The 11634-nt window shown below is 36.6% G+C and overlaps 4 protein-coding genes across 10 annotated transcripts; 2 read left to right on the plus strand and 2 right to left on the minus strand.

Moving 5' to 3' along the window:
* Positions 1 to 637: 637 nt before the first annotated feature.
* LOC102623897 (protein-ribulosamine 3-kinase, chloroplastic) lies at positions 638 to 3003 on the plus strand. 2 transcript variants are annotated; one of them, XR_003062108.2, is made up of 9 exons: positions 638 to 808; positions 1028 to 1181; positions 1295 to 1385; positions 1498 to 1572; positions 1653 to 1741; positions 1942 to 2060; positions 2168 to 2308; positions 2425 to 2587; positions 2724 to 2944. XR_003062108.2 is itself a non-coding variant. In XM_006490943.4 (9 exons), exons 1-9 carry the CDS (start codon positions 715 to 717, stop codon positions 2868 to 2870), a joined length of 987 nt encoding a protein of 328 aa, XP_006491006.2. In that variant the 5' UTR covers positions 644 to 714; the 3' UTR covers positions 2871 to 3003. The 2 variants fall into 2 exon arrangements, 1 of the variants encoding a protein (XP_006491006.2); XM_006490943.4 differs by having other exon boundaries at positions 644 to 808; positions 2425 to 2501; positions 2724 to 3003.
* Positions 3004 to 3400: 397 nt separating this feature from the next.
* Positions 3401 to 3916, plus strand: LOC102622430 (uncharacterized). The gene has a single exon (XM_052436122.1). It carries the CDS (start codon positions 3401 to 3403, stop codon positions 3914 to 3916), a length of 516 nt encoding a protein of 171 aa, XP_052292082.1.
* A 347-nt stretch (positions 3917 to 4263) lies between these two features.
* LOC102623217 (ribosomal RNA small subunit methyltransferase, chloroplastic) lies at positions 4264 to 8121 on the minus strand. 4 transcript variants are annotated; one of them, XM_052436842.1, is made up of 10 exons: positions 7606 to 8121; positions 7375 to 7491; positions 7234 to 7290; positions 7032 to 7121; positions 6627 to 6722; positions 6070 to 6154; positions 5600 to 5652; positions 5146 to 5229; positions 4766 to 4876; positions 4264 to 4515 (listed from the first exon to the last, which is right to left on the minus strand). In XM_052436842.1, the coding sequence occupies exons 1-10, from the start codon at positions 7804 to 7806 to the stop codon at positions 4411 to 4413; spliced, it is 999 nt and encodes a 332-aa protein (XP_052292802.1). In that variant the 5' UTR covers positions 7807 to 8121; the 3' UTR covers positions 4264 to 4410. The 4 variants fall into 4 exon arrangements, with proteins under 4 accessions (XP_052292802.1, XP_052292801.1, XP_052292804.1 ...); XM_052436841.1 differs by having other exon boundaries at positions 7375 to 7524; positions 7606 to 8113; XM_052436844.1 differs by having other exon boundaries at positions 4264 to 4568; positions 7375 to 7524; positions 7606 to 8113.
* Positions 8122 to 8258: 137 nt separating this feature from the next.
* Positions 8259 to 11631, minus strand: LOC102621926 (two-component response regulator ARR14). 3 transcript variants are annotated; one of them, XM_006490938.4, is made up of 6 exons: positions 10803 to 11631; positions 10168 to 10266; positions 9689 to 10060; positions 9504 to 9580; positions 8686 to 9303; positions 8259 to 8546 (listed from the first exon to the last, which is right to left on the minus strand). In XM_006490938.4, exons 1-6 carry the CDS (start codon positions 10942 to 10944, stop codon positions 8544 to 8546), a joined length of 1311 nt encoding a protein of 436 aa, XP_006491001.2. In that variant the 5' UTR covers positions 10945 to 11631; the 3' UTR covers positions 8259 to 8543. The 3 variants fall into 3 exon arrangements, with proteins under 3 accessions (XP_006491001.2, XP_052292800.1, XP_006491000.2); XM_052436840.1 differs by having other exon boundaries at positions 9740 to 10060; positions 10168 to 10320; XM_006490937.4 differs by having other exon boundaries at positions 10168 to 10320.
* Between the last annotated feature and the right edge of the window lie 3 nt (positions 11632 to 11634).

The following is an 11634-nucleotide window of genomic DNA, read 5'->3' on the forward strand; positions in this document are numbered from 1 at the left end:
TTTTAATTTTTTTTTAAAAAGAAAAAAGCATGTTGTGTCTTTTCTTAGGCATGACATGGCACGTGTGCCAAGCTAGGTCTAAGCAAAAAAAGGAAAAAAAAAATTAAGCACAACACAGATTACATGATAAACACGACATAACATAAGTACAAGTTTGCATGAGTCTTTTTTTGATGAGTCAGACTGTAATTAAAAGGTTTGTTGGCCATTTCTACTTTTCTTTATTCAAGTGTAAATTAAAATGGTTTCATTTTTGTTAGAAAATAGAAACTAATTATGGTTAGTCCTAACCAAATGTATTTTCTTATTTTATTTTCTTAAATGAGAAATAACAAATGTAAACAATAACAAACGCACCCTTAAATTCTAAGATTCAAAAAGATAAAATTTATGTTCTAAACAGCAAATATTTAATAGTAAAAATAATACTAACCATATTTATATTGAAACCGATGTTCAAATATCTATATATGAAATGACGTAAAAATATGACATTAGTTACTGAATAGAATAATATAAAGGCTAACAATAAAACTGAGGAAAGGATAAACTTCTCCCTTCAGTTAGACCACACTAACCGTGACACCAAACGCAGTCCATGTCTACAGACTGAGCACGTCAGCACAACGTTGGTCTGGAAACAGGCCAATGAAAACCGAACACACCACACACAGGCAACCCACTAACGAATGTCTGTGACTGCGAGACTGAGAGATGATGGCAACAACACACGTGGGATTCCTCTCTTTCGGCTCTTTTCTTCCTCTTCCTTCTCGAATCTCCTTCAGCAAACGCAGACCATTTGCCAGTAAGTAACTATTAACAAGTTCATTTACAGGCTGCAAAATTTGTTGGTTTCGCTGTTTTTGTTATCATCTTTAGATGCTGATTTTAGCTACTGTAGTTTCCGATTTATGGGTTTTAAGCACTAACACTCGACTTGATTGTTTATTTGAGATTAGTCATTTGTGTCGGCAAAATTCTGTTAAAAGGGAATGATGATACTCAAGTTTTTGATATATGACAGTGGCAGCATTGAGTGATGACCCTATCCGTGAATGGATTCTTTCTGAAGGAAAGGCTACCCATATTACAAAGATTTGTCCTGTTGGTGGTGGTTGCATTAATCTTGCTAGTCGTTATGGCACAGATGCTGGTTCTTTCTTTGTTAAAACTAACAGGTAGTAGTGAATGTAACGCTCTTAATGAATTGAATACTCAATGTCAGTTGCTGAATGGTAAGCTACTGGTTAAAGGAGTTACAAGATTTTATGATGTTGAAATGACGAATCAGGAGCATTGGACCATCTATGTTTGAGGGAGAGGCTCTTGGTCTCGGTGCTATGTATGAAACGAGAACAATTCGAGCACCTAGGCCATTTAAGGTTAGGAAGTCTCAGTTTATCTTAATACGGAGCACTCTGTTTTTGACTCAGTGACGAATTTTAGGTGTCATTGGGACCAAATCTAAGTGTAATTTATTGTTGAGTATTTTAGGTTGGAGCTCTACCAACTGGTGGATCATATATCATTATGGAATTCATTGAGTTTGGTTCTTCTAGAGGCAATCAGGTGAGGCTGGGAAGTTTTAAACATTGTAATAGCAAATACCAATTTGCTTTGTGATATCCAAACTGTTGATTGCTCCTCAGTCTGTATTTGGGAAGAAGCTTGCTGAAATGCATAAAGCTGGGAAGTCCAGTAAAGGTTTTGGTTTTGATGTTGATAATACCATTGGAAGGTATGATCCTTATGCCCATGGTCATTCTAATATATATATATATATATAATATTAATGTGTTCATCCATATTGTTTGTGTCTTTTAGTGGAATTTTGCCCCATATTTGCCATTTAGTTATGGTGTTTCAAGGAGTTCAAGACAGTGACTAAATTTGATAACTGGTTCAATTCTCACTAATTGATCTACATGGTCTTTTTAGTACCCCCCAGATAAACAAATGGACATCCGATTGGATTGAGTTTTATGCAGAGCATAGATTAGGTTACCAGCTTAAGTTAGCATTAGACCAGTATGGCGATTCAACTATTTACCAAAGAGGTAATTGATTTCGTGACAGTGCTTTCCTTTTAGGGCACTTTCTACCCATAGGGTAACCATTCTTACTATTTAGTTAAAATAATGCTTATCTCAATCATTGTTAACAGGGCACAGACTGATGAAGAACTTGGCACCTCTCTTTGAAGGGGTCAATGTAGAGCCATGCTTGCTGCATGGAGACCTGTGGAGTGGGAATATCAGCTCTGACAAAAATGGCGAGCCCGTCATACTTGACCCAGCATGTTACTGTAAGTCCGGAGAAATCTTTACAGTTATAGGCATTCATTGAATCACTCAAAGTGCTGACAGCATGAGCTCATAAGTTACTGATTTCTCTATATTTGTTGGTTATCTTCTTCTATAGACGGACATAATGAGGCTGAATTTGGAATGTCGTGGTGTGCTGGTTTTGGTGGATCATTCTACAATTCTTATTTTGAGGTATCATTGATTCCATACAAATAAGTTGCCGACTGATGAATGCACTAATTAGCACCGTATATATGATCGTTTACAAGGCCAGATTGGTATTGTTGTGACTGTCTTTCTTTCATTTGTTGTTTCTTTTCCCTGAGTTTTCCATCCACAGCCTACAAACATTTGCGTTTTAGTCGCGTTGGTTTGTCTTCCCCAGTATCCTCACTTGTGCTTTTTTTATACCAGGTCATGCCGAAACAACCAGGCTTTGAAAAAAGGAGAGATCTTTACATGTTGTATCATTACTTGAATCATTACAATCTCTTTGGTTCTGGCTACCGTTCATCTGCCCTGTCAATAATAGATGACTATCTTCGAATGTTGAAAGTGTAGGCGTTGGTTAAAAATGAACTTTGTTGGATTAAAGTATGCATGTATATTTTATACAGGCTGAACCTCTGTTTGTATATGCTACTAGCCGGCCAGAGCTATGTAAAAATTATTTACTGTGGCTGATTTTGAACAATTTTGCAATCCAGATTTCAGAGAAACGCTGCTTCAAGAAATGAATCGCATTGGGAGACTCGACAAGGGCTTGGTTTCATTCTTGCAATGCTTCAAAAAAGAAAATGAATATAATTTTTAATTTTTAATTTATATAAACATATAGAAAATCGTTTTTTTATAAGTGGCATATAAATAAATAATGGAAAAAGAAAAGGTGTTCAAGGCTTCTTGATTGAACTACCTTCCCAAGCCACAGTTAGCACAACTCAACAGTAACAAGGTAGTGCCGCTTAGACAACATTAGAATCCAAATCTCAGTTGGCTCTTCGGAATCTACAGACTCATGTCATAACCCGATAACAGCACAAATACGAGGAGGAAGAATCAAAGAAAATAAAATTCTGGAAAGAATGAACATGAACACGGACGAAAGCAAGACAGAGGCATTGCCGCCGGTAACCGACACAGAGCTGATACTGTCACTTGAACGGGCAACCCTAATGGCCAAACAATTGCCGGCCACCACTGACCCGACCCACCGTATGCAAATTTACTCTTACCTCCAACAAGCCAATCGTAATCTTTCTTCTTTTCTATCCAATACTCAATTGCCTACACAAGCCACTGAAAATGAAAACTCCCTTTCTTCTTCTGCCACTCGCGGCGACGGCGACTGCGACCCAATGGAAGTGGGTGATCACGAAGAAGAAGACAACTCCAAGACTACAATCGACAGGGTCGAGGAGAGGATGAGAAATTGTTTTATCAAGAACAAGAGGGCCAAGCGCCCGCTTTCTCCGTCTTCTATGGCGGCGGCTGAGGAAAATCGTTTGTATGAAGACGGCTTTCTTGGGGGATCAAATGCTTATGGATTTGATCCTAATGGGACTAAGTTGAGAGCGCTGGATCTTGTGTATCAGTTTCATGGCTGAGCTGAGAGTTGCAGAAGAAATGCGCGAAACACTAGTGCCTTTGACGGCAATATAATATACTTTATTGCCTTTCAATTTAAGATTTCCGGGGGTGTTTTCTTTTTCTTTCTCTATCAATTATAAGTTTGTTGTTGTGTTTATTTATTTTATTTTACAACATTCAGACAGATAATATTAATTATTACAAACATGTTGAATCACCAAAGATTCATTTCTTTCTCGTTCTCAAACCCCATTTGCATTTACATTTTGATAAAATTTCTGCGTTCGTCCTGAAATGCTAAATGCATTCGGAAAACTAACACAAATAAATGTTTATTCTAAGTTCATACATTGGGCTATCAAAGTTGCTTCCTCAAATACCTCTATGTTGTAAGATTAATTATCACTGTACAGTTTGCTTATTACACAGCTCTTACAATGCACCTCCATCCTGTGGTGAACTCTCAAAGTTGGTAATGGAGAAAGGAGAAGAACCTAGACCTGCATTTTTTTTAAGAGAACCACTGCCGACTGCCGTAACTAATCAGATTGTGCTCCATAAATAATGTATATTCCGTTGACGGTAATGTGATTGGAAATTTGTAATCTGCAGCAGCCTGTACAAGGTAGGAGAGTCTAAGGTGTCTGTATACTTGAACAAACACTACACCTGTACAATTAAATTATGCAGCTTCACGAAATCATCCAACGTTAGCTCCTCTGGTCTTGACTGTATGAATGATTGAAGGAATACATTGATGTAAATAGATGACAGAAACTTACAACAAACAAATAATTCAACCAGTGGCCCTTTTTTTGAAAAAAAAATGGTGAAATGAATAATTGACACAGATCAATAATACATACGGTAGCTGGAAGTCCAACATCTCCAAGAGCTTTCTCGATCTCAAGGGATGTGCATAAGTGCTGGAGTGATTTCCTCAACATTTTTCGTTTTCCATTAAATGCAGAACTGACCTGTATCCACGGAGAACAATGTCATGTCACTATATTTACTAGCCGGACGAACGTCTTCATTAAATCAGTATGAAGACAACCCGCATAGAAAGGTAGAAAGACATGTTTAATGTTTCCCTAAGTTTTAAAAGTTAATTCTGCTGTATGTCAGCATCAAGAAAAATAGAAGGTAAAATGATATTTTTGTGGACAAAGAGGGCACTATCATCAGGAAAGCTTGATGTTGTGGTTAAAAGCTTAAACTGAAGGACATTTAAAAGTGGGACAACCATTGAAAAGAAGCTCTTTGTGGAGGTAACTGCAGGATAATCTGTAGCTTGCTTCAGCTTGAATGTAACAACAGCTGCATCAACCTACACAAGCATAAAGAGCACAAAGTGGTGGCTTATTAAAGATAAGAATACCAAACGTCCTGCTTTTAATTTCAACTGATAGACATCTTAAACAACATGGAATATCTTCAAGCAAGCACCACTAAACAAAGGAAGAACATATTTACTCAGGCCATTCAGGCATGGCCTGATAAGTAATTTTGACTCCATGGTGAAAAAGTAGAAACTGTTAACTGTTATCAAGCTGTATTGATGGGCAACTCAAGCAATCTCAGCATAATTTTGGGACAACAATTTATGCAAAATCTCCTTAGCATTCTTGGATGGAATGTAAAAAGAGACTGTAGAAGACAAACATGTACTGGCACTTATGGCAAGTTAAACTACTTACTTTGGGCTGAGGGAAAAAGTTTGTCCTTGGGACTTTGAATTTGTATTCAGGCTCTGAAAAACAGGATCTCAGTTAGACAGCCCAAGCCACAACAAGGTGAATAAGATGCCAAATGAATCACTGCCTACTAGAAAAAGGTGGGTTTCCAGGGACTATATGTACCTAAAGTTGTCCTGTCATTCTAAATCAGTAAGGACAATTCATTTAACTGTTACTTTTTATGATGTATTTTGATTACTGATAAACACCCTGCAGCAACAATTCTGTTAACCTGAAGATTTCATCATTTAAAGTCATGTCATTTCCATGAAAAGATAAAGAGTCTTAGGTCCCATCAGCTGTAGTTCTCAGTTGCAATATAGCTTAAAGCTAAAAGGAAATTAGCTTAAAAAATAGACATAAAAATACGGTGAAAAAAAAAAAAAAACTTCATTGCAAATCATTGAATTAGTAATATGCTGCATTAGTACCTGAATAAAAATTGACAAAGATATTGATGGGTCGGTACTCAGATGTACGCAAGGAAGGTTCTACCAAGCGCAAAGCTGTTTCTTCCTAAAATTTAATTTAATCAGTCATTAAGTAGAAAGATTTATAATATAAACACAAAGCAGAGGTCAAGCTTTAACACAATAAAGAAACAACTGTTTTTATCTGTTTCCATTGCAAACTTTACCGTCAGTCGATCAACTAGATTAAACCATAACACTCAAAAGCACAAGGTGATTATTTAGTAAAGCCTTTCCCAATTCTGAGAATAATTCATTTCAATTTTCAAATATAATCATCTCTACAATTCAATAAACCATAGGGCACTTTGAAAATCTCTGACACTCTATGTTCAGGTTTTCATTCTCCCTACTCCAGTAAATTTGTAAATTTTTAATTATAGTACAAAAAGGGGGAAAAATAATTTAAAGCTACTAGTTAATTTAACAGTTGTAAACCATTGAGCTACATGAAGGGATTGAAGTATGATTAAATGAAAAATACAGCACTTTTGAAGTATTACATCATCAATACCAACCTGAAGTAAGAGAACAACTTCAGAAAAAATGTCACCCATAGGAAGAAGTTGCTTGATTACATCTGTACTGATATTAAAGGGTATATTGGCAACCACCTGCAAAGAAGAAAAAGGTTACCCAGAATAAATAATAATGGATATATGTTGAAAAAGTAATGATTAACCAGAGAAAAGGAAGAGAATTTCATTTCCAAATGGACAAATGTTGAATAATATATTTAAAAGAATGTTCTCAAGCTTGAAACTCAATGTATATATAAATCTTACTTCATATTATTGTTACATGTATATCATCACATTGTGTTCAAGTGTAGATAATATACAGTAAGCATCTTTACTCCACCACTTGATGCTACAAAAATTTTGGAGATAACATTTGTGTAGGAATTTGTAACTTATTCTCACCTTAGCAAACCCTGAGCTAGACTTTCTTCTTTCAAACAACGACAACATATGGGAGCGGATGTGACATTTGACAAAATCCTCTTGCAGAACCTAAGGATTTTAATTAGCGAAATAAAGACTTCAAACTAGCACAATTCAATCATACTGAAGCAATTAAGCTCACAACAAACACCAAGAGCTACAAATAACAAGTACAATTCACCTTGAGCTGGTCTATACTTGCGAATCTTTCTCTCACAAGACCAACCATATGCTGATCCTGTAACTCACGAAAACAAAATTCCTAAACATTTAATTCATAATCATGGCCGTAAACAATAACAATTTGCGGAGATGTTGTAACCTTCTCGATGGCTAGGACAGTGGCGCCGGCATTTAACAGAACATTAGTCAAAGAACCGGTTCCAGGCCCAATCTCTAACACGATGTCACCTTCTTGAACGGCGGCGGCGGCTGCAAGCTGATCGTTTATTTCAGAATTTAACATGTAATGCTGCCAAAAAAAAAAAAAAATGCCTACTAAGCATTCGACAAATGTCCCCGTTGAATGAACTAGGCAAGTTACAGACAAGACCTGTCCGAGGGATTTTCTGGGGAAACGGCCTTTGGAGTTGAGGGCTTTAATAGTTGCGTGATAGTCGTCGTCTTGGCTTCTTGCGCAAACAATGCATGCAGATGCTGCTCCTTTTTGTACGCCGGCGATGCTACTGTGGGCCGGGCGTGTTGGTTTCGGTAGGAGAGGATTTTGGAAGACAAGTAATGTGGATGTGGTCATAGCTATCCTATGTCTGTTCTGGTTCTGCCTGCCTGCTCTCTCTCGATTCTTTAATCCAGAGAGAAAAGTGTATTTAAATTTAATTTGCTAAATAATTATAATCCAAGAAATGTGACAATCTCATCGACGAACGACAAGTCGGTTTATACAAAAAAAAATTGACTAGGCAATTCGCCCTTTTTTTCGTTCTTTGATTTCTCTCGTCAATGTTACCGATGACAAGCCGTACATCTGACTACAATACGTCCCGAGGATTCGATAAATCACGGAAACGACTTGACGTTCAGTTAGAGATTTACAACCAACTTCTGCAACTAACTCACCCATCTTATTATTATATTCGTTCCTCTGAAACCAACAGGCAAGCCATCAACCTCACCCGGGACCCCATATATAATATAACATGCTTGCTCTATCATTTGACAAATAAATTGACTTGAGAAATTGTAAAATAAATAAATATCCAATAGCATGGATTCATCACCAGAGTCAATGACATTATAAACGGATATCAAATTCATATAAATAACATTTAACAATCTGAGAAAATCACGGTCACAGCATTGGCTGCATTGAGAAGCGCCACTGTGTTACTATTTTACACACAAAGGTCTTAATCCAGAAACAACCAAATATATAAAACAAACTATCGATCCTTTCCTGCACCTTCTTTATGGCTGAATTTGATATCCAGGAAACACTGATGCCAGCATCTAAGTTCAAAGTTCATAGCCTTGTCACTACAGAAAAAGAAAATCCACAATGAGATTAAACTAGAATGAAGTTTCAGAGAGTGAGCATTTAATAAACTGGAAGCAAAATGACATAAAATCTACCAGAGATCATCAAAATTCTTACGAGGAATAATTGAGTCGATACCTTTTTCATATCAAGCTCTACTTTTCCAGCACCATATACATCATATTCTTCTGGATACAGTGGTGCCGGACCAGGCGGGAAATTCTTTTGCCACCGCTGGTCTTTTTCTTCTTGTTGATTTAATGATGAAGGCACTTGCATTCCAATATCTAAGCGTGAATCTACATTAATGGAGGAAGCCATTTTTCCAATAAGAAGTTCTTCCCCATTAGACTTTACCATCTGATGGAAACCTGCCAACTTCTCATTGCTAGTGATTCCAATTCGTGCATGTCTAGAACAGGGATAAGAAAAATCTAGCTGGTTAATGGCTGGCGCCAATTGCTCATATTTACAATCTGATGTATCATTACAACTCCACCCTCCATTATTAAGGAAATGTATAGAACTAGCAGAAGGCACAAGGATGCAACAATTGACATCATTCTTCTGCTCCTGGATTCCAACTTCTGGCTGATGACATGCAGTCATGGTTTGCATCTCCGGAAATTGGAATAATCCTCCTTGGATATTGCTTGTTGATGAAAGATTGCACAATGCAACCTGAGATTCACTGTAATCCCTGTTCACTGTCTTTCCTATTGCATCTTGTTCTCGTTTCAAGGAGAGGCGATATTTCTGCAAAGATAATAGTACATGAAAACTTTATTATTGTCACATCAAATAATTTTTTATAGTTGTATTGAAGTCACTTAACCTCAAATCTTTTTTTATAGTTGTATTGAAGTGGAAATTGTGAAAAATATTTGCAAATGCTACACTTGAAATAAAATATAATTCCAGAAATCACAGAAGTCACTTATCTTCAGAGTACACACCTGTAAATGACTTGAAATATTTTCTTTCTTTAGTCCTGGGACATTCATATGCTGAAGTATTTTCTTTGGATGTGCTCCTAAATTGAAAATAAAACAAGAAAATAGATCAGTTACGATCATTACCAATGGTACAAAATATAGTGAGATGCTCTGTGGAACTCAAACCCAGAACCTATTTTATTTACCATCAATGCCTAGCACTCTGACAGCTTGCAAGAATTTATTATGTAACTCACTAGTCCAAGTTAATTTTTGCTTCTTTAGGGCTGATGCATCATCATTGACTCCCCCTACATTTTTGTCCACCTCTGTTGCTTCTTTCCTTTTGGGATCCTGATGACTCTTCTTCCATTTGTTTGGAAGTGTATGATTATCTGTATCATCGGATGAAATGCTACTAACCCCTTCAGTAGCTACCATTTTATCTGTCTTCTTCGTGAATGCAAACTGCCAAAGGTTTTTAACGTCGCTCATGCTGATTGGCTTCACAAGATAAAAGTCAGCACCTTTGAACAACGTACCTAGCATGTCATTTTCATTGCCATCGGCAGACATGACTATGTTTGGGAAACACATTAGAAGAAAACATCATCAGAGAAGGAACAAATTGCAAATTTTATTTAACTGAATACAGATGGCAAAACTGGACTTTGGTGTTACTTACAGATAACTGGCAGTTTTGACATTTCTCTCACTGTTTCAAGCAGTTCATATTTATCCATATCAGGTAAGTGAGTCTCTGCTAGGATAATATCGAGTTCATCTGCACATCCCCGGACAACGTAAAATGCATCAGCGGCTCGTTTAGCAGTCAAGACTGCAGATTAAGGCAGAGTTAGAACTTTTTGCAGAAAGATGAAGGTGAGCAGGATCCCTTATTAGATAATGACTATATTTTTATGCACAAACCATAATATATGCACCATGTCACTATGTACACAAGGAACTAAAATTGGATGCTTCACCAATCTCAGTATCCGACATGAGGATTTTCACTTTTTATCTTTGAACAACAATCAACACCAAATGGTGAGTTTAAGGAGAATCAGAAGTATCCCAGACATCAAAGCCACAATTAGGGTATAACAATACATCAAGTGCTAGTCAACCGCCAAGCATCTAGATCGCAGAAAAATATAAATGCTAGTAAATTGCAGTCTAGATCAGGGAAAAATATCTGTTAGTAAATCATAAAGAATCTAGATTGGAGAAAAATACATTAGCTATCTACTTCTTATCTAAAGATTCTGATGAGAGAAGTGATATAAAAGAGAAAAACAATCAAACTCAAAGATATACCTTCATATCCAAACCAACGGAGCATTTTTGATAGGATCACAAGACATGTAGAGTCACCATCCATGATCAAAACACTAATACCTCTTGGTGGTAGCATAGCACTTCTACCAGATTCAACTGAGATTGCCTTCTCACCGTTCATGAGAGCGGACAGTCTGAGACAGCTGTACAAGCAAAATCTTTTGTATTCCTAGAGATATTTTCAGCAGATATGATACTAAGCATACAATTATATATCTTTGAATAAAAGTATTTTATTTCGCTTCAGTCGGTTACAACTATAGTTTTGCCAAATGTAACAAGAAAGCTCCCACCTGCAATTGAAATTTGAGTAGTGATTTTGCATATGGCAACATAGACTTGGTGAGTGATCTGTGTATCCTATTTTCCACTTAAAATATTTCATAATTTATTAGGGACCACTATATAAAGAAAAAAAGACTTACATGGTAAAAATGTCAACCTATAGTCAAATGCCTATATGACAAGTTATTTATTTCCATAACAATTGCCATATCAAATATTACGAGAGTCCACATCACTTGATAATTGGTGTCCATATCAGTGAGATTGTAATATCTTTCAGAAAGAATACATAAATACATACCTTAAATAAGTTACCTTTCGAGCATATCTCTCACCTTCTCAATTTTGTAAGACAGCAATGCATTGAGTTCTTCAACTCTGTAGAGTTTGCAAACTTGAGATGATATTCTTCCAGCATGACACACAAGCACATTTTGATTCTTTTTCAATATTGAACATTGTTATGCCTGGTGGAGATCAATGCAATTAGCAAGGACTGCTGCCACCCTGAAAGGGCAATTCTTGC

This window comes from Citrus sinensis, chromosome 3, assembly GCF_022201045.2.
Source record: "Citrus sinensis cultivar Valencia sweet orange chromosome 3, DVS_A1.0, whole genome shotgun sequence".
Taxonomy (NCBI): domain Eukaryota; kingdom Viridiplantae; phylum Streptophyta; class Magnoliopsida; order Sapindales; family Rutaceae; genus Citrus; species Citrus sinensis.

What these genes read in the sequence shown, in the direction of transcription:
- LOC102623897 (XM_006490943.4), top strand. Translation starts at nt 715, where the DNA reads ATGATGGCAACAACACACGTGGGATTCCTCTCTTTCGGCTCTTTTCTT. An exon ending in TTCTTTGTTAAAACTAACAG is followed by an intron (nt 1,182 to 1,294) that starts GTAGTAGTGAAT and finishes ATGACGAATCAG; the next exon opens with GAGCATTGGACCATCTATGT. An exon ending in GAGCACCTAGGCCATTTAAG is followed by an intron (nt 1,386 to 1,497) that starts GTTAGGAAGTCT and finishes TGAGTATTTTAG; the next exon opens with GTTGGAGCTCTACCAACTGG.
- LOC102622430 (XM_052436122.1), top strand. Translation starts at nt 3,401, where the DNA reads ATGAACACGGACGAAAGCAAGACAGAGGCATTGCCGCCGGTAACCGAC.
- LOC102623217 (XM_052436841.1), bottom strand. Translation starts at nt 7,806, where the DNA reads ATGACCACATCCACATTACTTGTCTTCCAAAATCCTCTCCTACCGAAA. An exon ending in CCAGAAAATCCCTCGGACAG is followed by an intron (nt 7,525 to 7,605) that starts GTCTTGTCTGTA and finishes TTTTTTTGGCAG; the next exon opens with CATTACATGTTAAATTCTGA. An exon ending in CTTTGTCAATTTTTATTCAG is followed by an intron (nt 5,653 to 6,069) that starts GTACTAATGCAG and finishes CCTGTTTTTCAG; the next exon opens with AGCCTGAATACAAATTCAAA.
- LOC102621926 (XM_006490937.4), bottom strand. Translation starts at nt 10,944, where the DNA reads ATGAACGGTGAGAAGGCAATCTCAGTTGAATCTGGTAGAAGTGCTATG. An exon ending in CAGAGTGCTAGGCATTGATG is followed by an intron (nt 9,581 to 9,688) that starts GTAAATAAAATA and finishes TTTTCAATTTAG; the next exon opens with GAGCACATCCAAAGAAAATA. An exon ending in ATATTTCAAGTCATTTACAG is followed by an intron (nt 9,304 to 9,503) that starts GTGTGTACTCTG and finishes TTATCTTTGCAG; the next exon opens with AAATATCGCCTCTCCTTGAA.